A 14,262-nucleotide genomic window follows, 5' to 3' on the forward strand; every position below is an offset into this window, starting at 1 on the left:
AATATAAACTTAAAAACAAATTGTCAAGATGTCAACAAAAAATTCACGACGTACCCTTATTTATCATGCAAATGTATAAATTAGGAGCAGGATTAGGCCGCTCAGCCCTTCAAGTAATCTCTGCTACCTAATCATATAATGGCTGATTACTGATCCACACTTGAAAAGAAAAGGAGACCAAGGCTATTTGGATACTCGTTATTGCACAGTGCCTACTCAATCTGGCAACATCAGCATTTTGCGGCACTGAATTCCAAAAAAATCTTTGGGAATGTTCAATGTTGAGAAAGTAGTGTGAAGTGTCTAATTTTGTATAACAATAAAATAAAATTTCCAGTTGCCTGTATACGCACCTGTGTACACATCTGCCATTGAGACTTAAGATGTTAGTGCTCTCCTGGATGCTTCCCCTCCATGTTGAAGAATAATTGGCCGGAGATTACGAATAGTCAGGAAGGATGCTTGAGAACCTTGTAGAAGCGTTTCCTCTGTCCCCTGTGAAAACCCTTGCCATGATGGAGTTGAGAGTACTGTGCTTGTTTTTAGGGGTCCAGTGTCAGGAAAACCTGCCCTGTCCATTGGAGTTGGTTTTGAGTGTGGTCAGAGCCTTGATGCAGCAGTCATTGGCCTGGGAGAGGACTCTGACTTTAGTGCACCTATCCTACCAACGGATGGTACTTTCCCAGTGCTCTGAACTGCCTCCTGCATGTTGTCTACATCTCCCACCAATATGAGAAGGTGCAGACCACTGCCGCTTGGTAGACCATGAGGTTAGCACCGGTTAGTCTTCAAGCACTGGTGAACGCACTCGCATTGGTATACTGAAGCTTTCGCTGAGAGGTGGCTCCCAAGGTATGTAAGATGATCTACGCTTCCAAGGGTCTTGTGCAAGGTGGGGGAGGTGTTACGCTGTGCAGTTAGCCCTCCTGAATTTATTGTAAAGACCATACTTTCAAATGCTTCAGTGAAAAAAATCAACAATGATTTGGACTTCAGTCACTGAATGTGCACATCAACCCAAGGGGCATTACGGAGAATCCTTCTCAAATATGGTAGACCTTAGATATCCATTACCATTGCACTCTGTTACTCAGTGACACGCAGATCATGATCCTAACGGATGGGTTCATCGCAGGCTTCTCATACTGTACATCTGCAGTGCAATACTGCATCTCACTCCAACAAGCTTCCCAATGGAATGGTTATAATCTGCAAGATTCATCATCTCTACTCCAAACCCAACACTCTTAATTGCAATTCAGAGTCGATGAACAGTTTGTATAGTTTGACACTTTTACTTAAGACATGTGTCATGACAATAAATGAACACAGAAGACTCTCTGTTCGTGATATATGATACTACTCTTTGTAGCATTAAGAGCATCAAAGATCATTGGGACAAAAGTTCACAAACATTCCTGGAACCAGTTAATTATATTACAAACATAAGGTTTCCAACTGAGAAAAAAGACACTGTAAGGAAAAGGAATTGCCTACGGTTAAATGAGCAGCAGCAGCAACCAATTGCACTTGGATAGCACCAGTGTTTTTTTTAAAATAAACATTTTGGTGCTAGTATGCATATAACAGTTCGCGTGGTGTTAATGGCTCTTGTACATCAATCTAGTTTTTAACCTTTTACAGGTACAAGTGCGCCACACCAGCGTGTTCCGTCACATAAAACGCACTGGATAGCATCATTAATACCGGAAAACATTCTGAGTGGTTTGACAGGCACAAAGTTTAACAGCATGTGACACCAAATTACACAAAGTGACATTACGCTCGACGATCAAAAGCGTGTTCGGAGAGGTAGCTTATAAGGATCCTCTGAAAGGAGTTGATGGAATTGTAAAGGGGCTTCGTGGGTGAATTGCAAAGCTGAGGGCCCAGGCAAACAGAAGCTTCAGGAGAGTTGTGTTTTAGAAATATATTCAGAGTTAATGCAATTTATATTGGTGCAACAAGCATATTTTCCAATTTCATTTGAAATGATTATTTTTGTTAACCACATTCTTGATAATAGAATGCTGACAACGCAACTGTGGATTTAAGCAGGACTGTGGATTTAAGGTATTGAATTGTCTTAAACTTGTTGATTGAAATGTATTAGTAATAATCTATTTTATATAAAAGAAAAACATCAAAGACAGAATAGGCTATTAGAACATTTGTTTTTTTAACCTCACATTCTAATCCTTTGAGAGGATTGTTTGTAACCTGCCAATGTTTATTCTGAAGACACGAAGCATACAGAATGCTTGCCTTCACCATCATAGCTGAAATGCAAGGTCGGGGAGAGGGTAGTCAAATTCAAATGGTGAACACATTAGTCAGATCTTGGGAGTGCTGTGAGCAATCTGATCACAACATTACAGGAGAGAGTTAGCACTGGAAAGGGTGCAGAGAACATTTGCCAGGAACATAAAATTCTACTTATTGAGTCGGCTGGGCTTTGCTTTCCTTTGGATCAGAGTCGGTCAAGGGAAAATTTAAATAAGGCAGGTACAATTCTGATGGTCTGTGGAGAAAGGTAAAACGACTGGAAGAATTTGCTGAGAACTTGGGGAAAGGGGCAGATGAGGGTTAAGACAGTTTTCCCTTCTGTGAGGCATATGGAATACTGGAGCACACTGCATGAAAGAGTGATTAAAGAATCCTCATTCAATGGAAAATATGCACCTGATGGGCTGGATCTTTCTCAGCTGGCACGGATTCAATGGACTGAACCACCTTTCTCTCTGCCATTAGGTTCTATGATTCCATGAAGAGAAGACATGCATTCAAGTATGAATTGTCCTGCTATTTGTTGAGTTCAGGAATCCATTACATGGGCAATAGAGAAAGTCAACCTAAATATAGCGCACACACACTCTACATGCCTAAAATCTTAATAATCTACATCCATTCAATTGTACCAGAACCATTTCCTTCCTTAGATATCATCCAAACAGTGTGAGCAGTTGAATACTGCTTGCTGAAGCTTCCGCATGTAAGAGTGAAATTTAATATTTACCTTGCTAGTTTGTCTAATATTTCATTTCTCATGTAGCGACTGCAACACGTGTTCTGATTCACAATCTCGGGTGTTAGAGTTGGCCAGCTTGCAGAAGGCTCACTACTCTGGAAGACTTGGATCCAGTTAGAAATTCTGGACCAACTATGTCTGGAAGTGAGGTAGTTCCACAGTACCTCGGGACTGCTGGACTGAATTGCTGTGAAAATATTTGTGCAACAGCATCACTAATTAACAAGATATTTGATAAAAAGATTCTCTATATTCAATTCTAAACAACGGGCAAAATAACAGTATGAATTTACACTGCCCTCATTTGGATCCTACCACACCATGAAGGCATTGAGACCCGAGAGGGTTCAGAAAAGAACTCTGTTGTGGAAATTTAGCTCTTCTTCCTGAAAAATGGTAGCACTTGAGCACATAGTGTTTGAAACATTACAGAAGAATCAAAAAGTATATGGGGAAAATGCCGATATTTAACAAAAACTCCCTCAGCGGATCTGAATAGCATATTTTTTTGTTCCTAAGAAACAAATATGTGTAATTGATATTGTAAATGCATTTCAGAAAGTCACTGCTTATTTTCTCTGTAGATTTGTGTATTATGGGCAACTTAATGCACATCCTCGATTATCCTGATGAGGAGGTGGTGAGCAAGTTAATTGGTGCACTACTTACCCTGGAATAATTAGTGAGTAAATTCTACCATGGCCTTTATGCAATTAAGTTCAGTTAATTAAATATCCTCTGGAATCAAAAAACTCATATTCGTGATGGTGTCCAAGAAACAACACAATTGTCAGAAAAATCCATCTTGTTCACCACTATCATTCATGGAAAGAAATGCTTAACAAAATTGGAATAGTGACTATGCTTAAACTAGTTAAAACATGGAAAGAGCTTCAGAACCTCTGGGATTGTAAGTGGAGCGATTCATTCTTCTCCATCTATAACCAAAATAAGCATGCAGGACATTTTGGATACAAGGAACTACAGATACTGGCTCACAGAAAAAGACAGAGTGCTGGAGTAACTCAGTGAGTCAGGCCGCATCTCTGCAGAACATGGATAGGTGATGTTTCAGAACTGATCCACGTTGCAGGACATTTTAATGGTTTCTTGCTTGAAAATGAGCAGGATTTGAGCACCTACAATGTTTGAAGCATTACAAAATGGACATGGAATCAAAATGCTCCACAGTCAAGCTCCTCACAAAGATCCAGCCCTGGCACAGAGGGAATGAGTAGATGTAGGGTTTAAGACACTTACGTGGCATTTAAAACTATTGGATAGACACATGCAGGGAATGGAGGGATATGAATTATGTGCAGGCAGATAAGAGTTGGTTTTGGCATCATGTTCGGCAGAGACATTGTGGGATGAATGATCTGTCCCTGTGCTGTACTGTTCTGTGTTCTATGTAATTAAAAACCTCAGGTCTTTACCCAAATCCAGTCTTGTAAATATTCTTTCAAATAATGAGACTGAGATACCAATTTAATGGTTATGTTTAGGACACCAATGAACCATTTCTAGTCCTTGAGAATTGGAGATGGGATCCCCGAGATAAAAATGTTTCCAAAGTTTAGCTTTTGGGACAAGAAGCCTTCATAACATTGTCACGAGGATCATATGCTCATATAAATTATGCTCAGCTGAACGGTAGCATAAGACAAACGTACCTATATCGAATCCTCGGGATAATCGAATACGTTCCTTTGCAATGCTATCCCACCATTTGGCCCAATTCAGTATGACCACACAATAACTTGGGTTTCTTTGTGAAGGATGCTCAGTGTTCCCAACTTTGCTGTTCATGATTTGTTCCAGAACAACAGAATACCTGGGATCAACATCTTCAACCTGTAATAAGCTAGAAAGATTCATATAATTAGTACTTTGCACGATATGGCTTCTGACCATCAATTTTAACGTTAATCAATTTTTTGCTGCAAAGATAATTATTACACTGAGCTCTAGTTGTTCAGATGAGAAAACTCAAAATGCAAGCAGTTTTATGCATGGTAAGTTAATCTACAACTATTACAAATAACTACTCTTTGCCGCTCCAACACTAAAAATCCAAAAAGCTACTTCCTTGATTAAATAATGCTTAATTTCATTTAAAATAATCAATCTTTAAATAGTTTTTAGAGCTCCCCATTGCTAAATTCAACCCTCCGCTACATCTCCCTTAAAACATTGTCAGGCCAGTAACCAATATCTCTGTCCAAATACATCTCCACACATAGGCATTTGTTGTGTCAATTTTGACAAAATGTCTGGAGATTTTCACTGCCTTGTCTTCACAATTTTGTCTGTTTGACGTGCACATTGGATACAATTAAGAATGCCAGGGAAACAAGCAAGATTGCCCAATTCCAACATGTGAAAAGGCCCCATCAGCTTGACTGAGATCAGGTCATTTGGTAAAGACAGGAGATGTGGTTTGTAGCGTGGTACAGATAACCACAGGGCAAATACAGTAAGCTGGCGAGAGAAGCTCTTGCATACTTTTTTGCTTCAAGGAACTTTTCAACATTTTGCCATCTGATGCCACAATAGGAACCGACCTCAAAAGTTGCAAAGAAATATATAAATGACTCAGAAGTGGATTTGAAAATGGCCAGGACCATGGCTCACAGATTCTTGACAAGGAATTGTGAAGCAGACATTCAACCAAGTATTGAAATCAGCAAATGGAATGCACCACACAATGGAACTCAACTATTGACGTCTGCATGTGTGAAAGACTTAAACATGGGGCTACGGGTGTATCACTGCCGGATTATTAATAATAAATCCAAGAGGGAATAGAAGAGAACCCTTTTTACCCAAAGAGTGGTGAGAATATGCAACTCACAGGGAACAGGTGATTTAAATATTCAAGCAGAAGTTGGCTAAATAAAACAACAGAGAGCAGAATACTGACAGTGTGAGATGAATAGCTCACGGGGAGCATAAAGTCAAGCTTAAATCAATTAGGCAGAATGAATTGTCTGTTGTACCCAAGTCAGGACCATATACGGCCTTCAGTTAAAGAGTTGAGTGGAGATCTATCTACTCGCCAAGCTTGTATACTCTTCAGTGTTACATTATTTATGTCCTATCTGTAATAAAGGCTACCCCTTTAAAGCTGTTTATGTTGTAATTACTTCCTTTCAGCTACAAAACTACTAGCAATACTAAGATGCTTAATTAATGGTTTATATTAAAATGGATACCTGGAAACCCACAATGTAAAAACTGACAAGTACATGTAAATACAAGATATTTAATATGTTAATTGATGACAACAGTGAATAGTCAGAGGCAGATATTTATTTTATAGAATGGTTTAGACGATACATTTTAGAAGCAAATCCAAAGTACCTATAAACTTTGAAGAGGTAAGATAAACCTATTAAATTTGGTCATATTAGTTCATCAAAAAGCATGATAAAAATGGCAACATGCTGTTTCTCTGAAAATGACAACCATGCTCCAGAGGAATATTCAACAGGAATAGGCCATTGGTGCTACACTAATAAGCACTGTAGTGTCTATATTCAAACTTTAAACTGTACAAAAAGTATGACCCCCATGTTTCACATGTTTGGTGTTTCTCCACATGTATGGTGCAGCATCAGCTGTATGGGATGAAAGTTTTGTAAAAAAAGAAAGTGAGGAAGGAAAAAATGAGATAAGGGAGAAGCATGGGGGAATCCACTATGATAAATACTCTGGCTTCTCCTATGTAAAGACACTTCAAGACGACCATCTGTGTATCGGGTTTTGATGAAAACTGTGGCACTGCCGAAAAGCAGCGTAACTCTTGGTAATCTGAAGGCTAAAATAATGATATAGTGTACAATGAACTAGTATAGTATAATACTAATATATTATGATTGTTTTCATTCAATAAATATGGCACCTTTATTATAAAACAGTGAAAACTTAACGATGATTATCGCATATTTCAGATGTTAAATGACTATCCTGTAATAATGGAAAAGCTTTTGCATAACAGCAGTACAGCTTAATGAGTTCATTAGCATTGATTCACTTAGTTGGAAAGCATCCACCAGCTACACATCTCCAGCTGGAATAGATTTGCATCTTGATAAAAAATATGAATATCATTTTCTTCCTTAAGTTTCAGACCGTCAGAGAAATAATCCTTCCAATTAGAAAAACAAAGAAATGGAAAATAAGATTTTGACTGGAATAATAACAGAATATACTGTGAATAGAGACACGAGAGACTGCAGATGCTGGAATCTTGAGCAAAAAACTGCTGGAAGAACTCAGTGGGTCAGGCAGCATCTATGGAGGGAAGTGGACAGACAAGGCTTTGGGTCGGGACCTCTCTTTAGACTCAATACTGGGAATACTTAGATCAAGCCATATCTGTAGAAAGAGAAGCAGAGCAATTTTTTTCAGTTTGAAGACCCTTTGGCTGAACTGGGAAGGAGACAAAAGAATGATTAAGTTGCAGGGCGGGTGGGGGAGACAGAATATCTCTAATAGATTAAAACTGGGGTGACCATGGGGAATAAACTGTAAACAAGGTTATCTGGTTAATGAGTGAATTGGAGCAGTTAGACAGAGAGAAATAGACAAAATAACATTGACAAAAGAACATGGTAGTCACCTCACTATTTGTCCAGCATCAGAAATTCACACATTCTATTCTATCTGCAAATAACATGGCATGTGGAAAGTCATTTGGAAAGTTTGGAAAGAAGCTTATTTAGATTCAGCTTCCTCTCACCACATACTATCCATAGCTACAGCCCAAGCTACTACCTCCAAGGATAGGCAAGTTAGATTGTTTTCTCAGGAGACGGGAAGCCATGGGGAGACTCGATAGAAATTTTAAAGATTGTGAGAGGCATAGATTGTGTGGGCAGTCAGAATCTTCAGAGTGGGAGGCAGAAGAGGCGGAGGAGTTGCGCTACTAATCAGGGAAACTGTCAAGGCAGCACTCAGAGAGAACACGCAGGTGGGTTTGTGTGCCAAGACGATATGGGTAGAGCTTAGAAATATGAAAGGTGCAAGCAGTAGGATTGTACTACAGGCACCCTGCAATAACAAGCGGGACATAGAGGTCTGGGAAAACTATTCTGACTATCTATCCTATCTCTACCCTACATTATTTCATAAACCTCTATATGGTCATTCCTATTCTGTTTTATTCAGAATAAACCCTTCCAATCTCTTATAACTGGAGCTCTGATGAATCTCTTTGCATTCTTCCACTGGGGAACTGGCACAGAAGGGGAGTTCAGGTCAGCAGAGATCATATTGTTCGGCAGGGCTGGCTCGAGGGGCCGAGTAGTCTACTCCTACGTGTGTTACTTGATTTTGGGAAAACTACTGACACGTGCATGATAAAATGTGCGGATGATGCCGTGAAATGGATTACATGGATTACAAAAGAAAAATGCTGAATACAGTATACTAACCAGCCAGCTATTCCTTTAGAGATGATCAAAGCAACTAACTAGATGTTTTTGGTATGCCGTTGTAATAAGAAATTATTCTCAAAAAATATATAGATAGAACAGGGTATTTTAATATAACACTAAATCCAAATAATAACGCTGAAGGAAGGAAATGAAATAAATTCTAAAAAGGTTCCTGTGAAATGCCTTGTAAAGAGAAAAATTCTCTAACATTTCAAATCATAAAGTTTAGAAGGTGGATGTAATTCTTAGAACATCCTGCACTATACCTACACAAGTATTATGGAAAACGAAAGCAACACCACAAAGGAAGAAGGATCTCAGCCCAAAACGTCACCCATTCTCTCCAAAGTCTACTTTCTACCTTCTCTCCAGAGATGCTGCCTGTCCCGCTGAGTTACTCCAGCTTTTTGCGTCTATCTTCACCATAAAGGAAAGGGTCATTTTGCCCCTCCAATCCCAGCAGCTTTAGCAAGCCGTGTTCTTTCCCAGACAGTGAGAGGGTGCTTATGACAGTAATTCATTCTCTGGTCTCTCCCATCACTCAGAAATCGTTACTTTTCTCTGAGCTGCAATTGGTTGCTATGGAGCATCATACATTTTTTTACTTTACCTGCTACATGTGGGAGTTTTCACACTATGTGTGGAGGAGGAATACAGATTCTCTACAAGGTGAACAAATCTCACTATCTCTTTCTCTTCATCAGATAAATAATCCTGGAGGCTTTCCACCTAAAAAGGAGAGGAATTCATTAAGAAAAAAAAAACCAAAACATTTTATTCGATTCATTACTTCTTCTCTTACTCTTCCAGTTGGCCCAAGCTATTTAAAGGCTTCTTGAATTACACTTTAAAAAAAATTCTGTTTTAAATTGTTCAATTCGAGCCAGAATCCGAGAGAGAAAAGAAGCGTGCCTGCTAATATTAATCCTCGGCTCGGTTTAACTGATTACGATGTCTGATTTTCCAGTTTATAAACCTCCATCTAACCAGGCAAGCTTGATGAGTGCCCAATCTCCTTGCCTGTGTGCTTGTACCCCACCCTATGTGCTTGTACGCCACCCTGTGTCCTTGTTACCCCACTGGCAGGCCAGCATAGTGGAGCAGCTGGTAGAGCTGCTGCCCCATAGTGCCACAGACCCGTGTTCAAACCCGACCTCGGTTTGTCAGGTTTATAGGTTAATTGGCCTCTGTAAAATTGCCCCATGTGTGTAGGAAATGGATTCGAAAGTGAGATGAAATATAAATAATGGGAATAGTTGATCGATGGTCAGCATGGACTTGGTGCGCCGAAGGAGCTGTTTCCATGCTGTATCTTTAAACTAAACTAAACTTGAACATTTTACTCAATGAAAATTTTTATTCGTGAATATTCAACATCTATATAAGTAGAGTCCTTATTCTCAATGCTTCATTTAATTTCAAACTTGGTTAAGAAGTGTCCAGTAGTTTAAACAAAACCTCCAAATATTTTGCACCTTCAATTTGTGACTGCATGAAAATTATACTTTATACAGAGTTAAATAAAAGCACATTGGCGGCACAAGGGCAGCACAGTGGCACAGCAGTAGAGTTGCTGCCTCACAGCATCAGAGACCCAGGTTCATTCCTGACTGGGGGTGCTGTCTATACAGAGCTTGTATCTTCACCCTGTGACAGCGTGAGTTTTCTCCGGGTGCTCTGGTTCCCTTGCACACTTCCAAGACATACAGGTTTGCCTTCTGTAAACTGTAGATTGTCTGTAATGTGCAGGATAGTTCTAGTGTACGGGGTGATCACTGGTCGGCACGGACACGGAGGCCCAAAGGGCCCGTTTCCATGCTATACCTCTCTAAAGTCTAAACTCACTCTCTCTGAAGTCAGAAGGAGTAATGTTCCAGAGAAGTTGGATCACTTCTATCTGGAATCAGCTTGGGTTCTATCCCCAAACTTATGTTTCATTCTTGACAGTGCAAAGTGGTTTCAAAAATGAATCATACTGTACAAGATGCAAGAAACAATTGCCTTCACCCTCCACACAATTCAACTCAGCCGAAAGGAGTTGGGTATAGGGGGAAATCATGACTTCTCCTGCAATCATTCTATTTCAAAACCACTGCAGTGTAAACATCTTCAGTTCATTATCTAAATATTTTGAAAATATATCATAAGGATCAGTTTAGACCGCAGCTTACTCTCATATTCATCTGGAGTGCTTCCAAAATTCCTAGCTTCCTCTCCCCTAAAGCAACTATCAACTAATTATATAAATTGCTGAGCATTATAAAGCAGATGTCAATAAATGTACAGAGCACTGATGAAGTGGGAAGACTTTTGTTATGACCTTGGAAGAGGCAGACTCCTCATTAAGACAACATCATTCACACTTTATTTTTACTTTTTATTTATAACATAAATGAAGGATGTGCTAATGGGATGACTATCTCTTTCAAGCCATTCCAAGAAGTCGTGATCTACTGGCAAAGAGGTTGACAGTATTTACAAGAGAGGTCAGACGCAGGCCACTGTTACTTGTATTACAAGATTTCAAGGTTCAATGTCAGTTTATTGTCACATGTAACAATGTACCACTGTACCAATGTACAGTGAAATTTCATCATAATCATACTTTATTAACCAAGTATGTTTTGCAACATATGAGGAATTTGATTTGAATTTGAGTGACCATACAGCCATACTAAGTGAAAAGCAACAAGACACACAACCACATAGAAGTTAACAAACATCCATCACAGTGGATCCCACATTTCACATATTGGGCAATATTACGGAAAAAGGGAAACTGGACAGCCTGAGACACTGTGGGATGTTGGGCGTTAATAGAAAAATATATAAATGATAGAAATGTTAAAAGGGACTATGATTATAGTTTTTAATCTGCGTTTTCAAAGAATCACTTTTAAATATATTGCGGCGGTACCCATGGATTAGACCACTCCCTGGATCATCCCCCTCGGCACAGGTTGGACAGGGCTGGGGAAGGGACTAGTGCTACGTGGTTTGCCTGAAGGGGCTGGTGAGATAACTCATGCTTGAGACTGAGGAGAGTGTGGATGTTCTGTTGATGCATTAAAATTACTGTTAATACCTACCTGGTGTCTTGCCTGATTCCTACTGCGTCCAGACCCACCACAATATATATTTTAGGGTCTACATTCCTGACAACCATAGGGAAATATTAGTTATCTTCTCTCTATTTTTTCCTCGCAAACCAGGCGGAGCACTTACAGGAAATGCTCGACAAGTCTAACAGTTAATAATACGTAACACTGTATTTAATTACAGTCCAGTTAAATCAGGCACAAGACAGACAAAGGGGTGAAAGGTATCCGTGGATAGACAGGGAAGCTGAGTTGATGTTGTAAATATTAAATGGTGGAGCAACTTGAGAGACCAAATGGCCTTTGATTGTGTACAAGTATTCTGAACCTGTCCCGTGCGCTTGTAGAAGCAACGAGACAATGAGAGAAATGAGACAAATAGAGTTCTTCCTTGTTTGCATTCCATGCAGAATAGTGTATGGGTTGTCACACATCCTTCTCTTCGGCTTAAACAGGAATAAATGACTAACTAGGTGGAATCGTATTGCCAACCGTACTGAACTGGGTCCCTGCATGAGTTTAGTTTAGTTTATTGTCACGTGTATCGAGGTACAGTGAAAAGCTTTTGTTGCGTGCTAACCAGTCAGCAGAAAAACAATATCCAATTACAATCGAGCCATTCACAGTGTAGATACATGATGAAGGAAATAACGTGAGTAACATTTAGTGCAAGATAAAGCCAGTAAAGCCCAATCAAAGATAGTCCAAGAGTCACCAATGAGGTAGATAGTAGTTCATGATTGCTCTCTAGTTGCGGTAGGATGGTTCAGTTGCCCGATAACAGCTGGGAAGAAACTGTCTCTGAATCTGTGCATTTTCACACTTCTCTACCTTTTGCCCGATGGGAGAGAGAAGAAGAGGGAGTGTCCAGGGTGCGAATCCTTGATTATGCTGCTGGCCTTGCCAAGGCAGCGTGAGGTATAATTGGAGTGGCGTTGTTCAGCAATGCGAAGGGAAAATAAAAACTACTCAGCGCCCTATCCCTGAAGTTGCAACACCATCAGTTCACCGTCACAAATAAGACCGGCAAAAAGGAATTATTGTATTCGAAATGGTTAAATGAGATGTTTAGAAATGACCCTGTAAATCAGATACCCTACCAGGAAATCTCGAAGGTCTCGATCAGCTGTGTAAAAACAGATACGATGTAGTTCTTTCTTCACGTCAAATCCCTAAAATTAAAGAGGATAACGGATTCCATTATTAAAAACAGATCAAATCAATCCCCAAATACTTCTTTCCCCAGCCCAAGCAACATGCTCCCATAATCCTATAATTTGCAGCTCACAAATCACATCTGCAGCAAATTATGATAAGCTGTCTTGTTTTAGTGACTATGAGGAAATACTCCGGCTGTCTGGTGTACAGTAAACAACTCCCTGTGGTGACTTGCAGAGAATGATAACCCGGGTTAATAGCTTGGTTCTTTACTGTGTGAGACAGCATTTATCTTAGCTGCCACCTTTAGACCTTGAAGTACACAAGCCGTCTGCTCAAAAGAGCTGTAGGTTATTCAAAGAATAGGAAAGACAATACCTATGCAAGATCACAGAAGATAAAATGTGCCCTTCCTTAGCAGGAAATAAAATGAAGTGCCTCTGTGTATCACTGCAGTAGTGCAGGAAGGAAAGGCTTCAGAAATAAGAAAAAAAAATGTGGACATAATCTGAAATCGTCAATTTACATCAGGAGTGAGGGAAAGGAGAGGGTCAGAGTAATGTAATTGTTAGACTAGTGCATTGGCACCCAAAGTTCAGGATGTGATCCATAGGCATGAATGTTGACACCCAAGGATTTTAAATTTCAAGCCATTAAATAAAATCTGCCCAGAAAACATGATAAATAGCCTCAGTGATGGTTACCCCAAACTACTAGACTGCCGTCAAAACCCATCTAGTTCACTCAAGTCTTCAGTGAAGAAAATCCACCATCCAGAGTCTAATGTGACTCCAGATCCACCATTGCCCCCTCCGTGAGGGGCTGAGAGACATAGTAATAAATTGCCAGCATTGCCAGGAGTTCCAGCACCCCAAGAACATAGAAACAAATCAATGGAAAAGAAAAATATGCTAAAAACAAAAACATCTCCATTGACTATCAAAGCTTTGCAAATGAAAACATACAAATTAACCGATGCAAGTTTCTTGACCACATTTGTCTGATAAAGAACATTAAATCATATAGTGAATTCTACGATATATTTATTTTCCAAACTATTCTTGTCAATATATCATGCAACCGAACTGAGTTAACACGTATTTTTATTTCCAGTACTTCTGTAATTACCATGTTCCTTAGAAGTTTCTTAGCTTCCTGCAAGTCTTTTTTTAAGAGGCAATCATAAGTCAGAGATAAACCAGCCTGCATGAGTTTGTTCAAATTCTTTGTTGGTTTTTGTTGGGCACGGAAATATCCCTGAGCTCGGGGAATCTGATTATTCAGTATCGCGTCACGAATAATTTCCTGCAAAAGGTTAAAGGATAATACAAATTTAAAAATATTCTTATCACAGATGAAATCCTAGACATTCCCATCACAATTTAACACACATTAACCCGTTTAAAATAAATTAATTCTTGCTGGGAAAAAAAAAGATATACGCTTTGAAATTATTATTCGAGTTCAACCTGTGTGCAAAAGAAATTAAGAAACAGGAGCAAGAGTCACATGGTCCCCTGAGCATGCTCTGTAATCA

General features: G+C 39.4%; 1 protein-coding gene across 1 annotated transcript in view; it reads right to left on the reverse strand.

The window, feature by feature from the left end:
• Positions 1-14,262, reverse strand: part of spg11 (SPG11 vesicle trafficking associated, spatacsin) — a 120,381-nt gene that overhangs the window by 74,096 nt on the left and 32,023 nt on the right. The window contains exons 11-15 of the mRNA XM_078427250.1: positions 13,854-14,030; positions 12,668-12,739; positions 9,080-9,198; positions 4,702-4,892; positions 3,017-3,215 (exon numbers count right to left, since the gene is read on the reverse strand). Coding sequence (XP_078283376.1) covers positions 3,017-3,215; positions 4,702-4,892; positions 9,080-9,198; positions 12,668-12,739; positions 13,854-14,030 — 758 coding nt within the window. The remainder of the gene's footprint in view (positions 1-3,016; positions 3,216-4,701; positions 4,893-9,079; positions 9,199-12,667; positions 12,740-13,853; positions 14,031-14,262) is intronic.

Source organism: Rhinoraja longicauda, chromosome 33 (genome assembly GCF_053455715.1).
Source record: "Rhinoraja longicauda isolate Sanriku21f chromosome 33, sRhiLon1.1, whole genome shotgun sequence".
Taxonomy (NCBI): domain Eukaryota; kingdom Metazoa; phylum Chordata; class Chondrichthyes; order Rajiformes; family Arhynchobatidae; genus Rhinoraja; species Rhinoraja longicauda.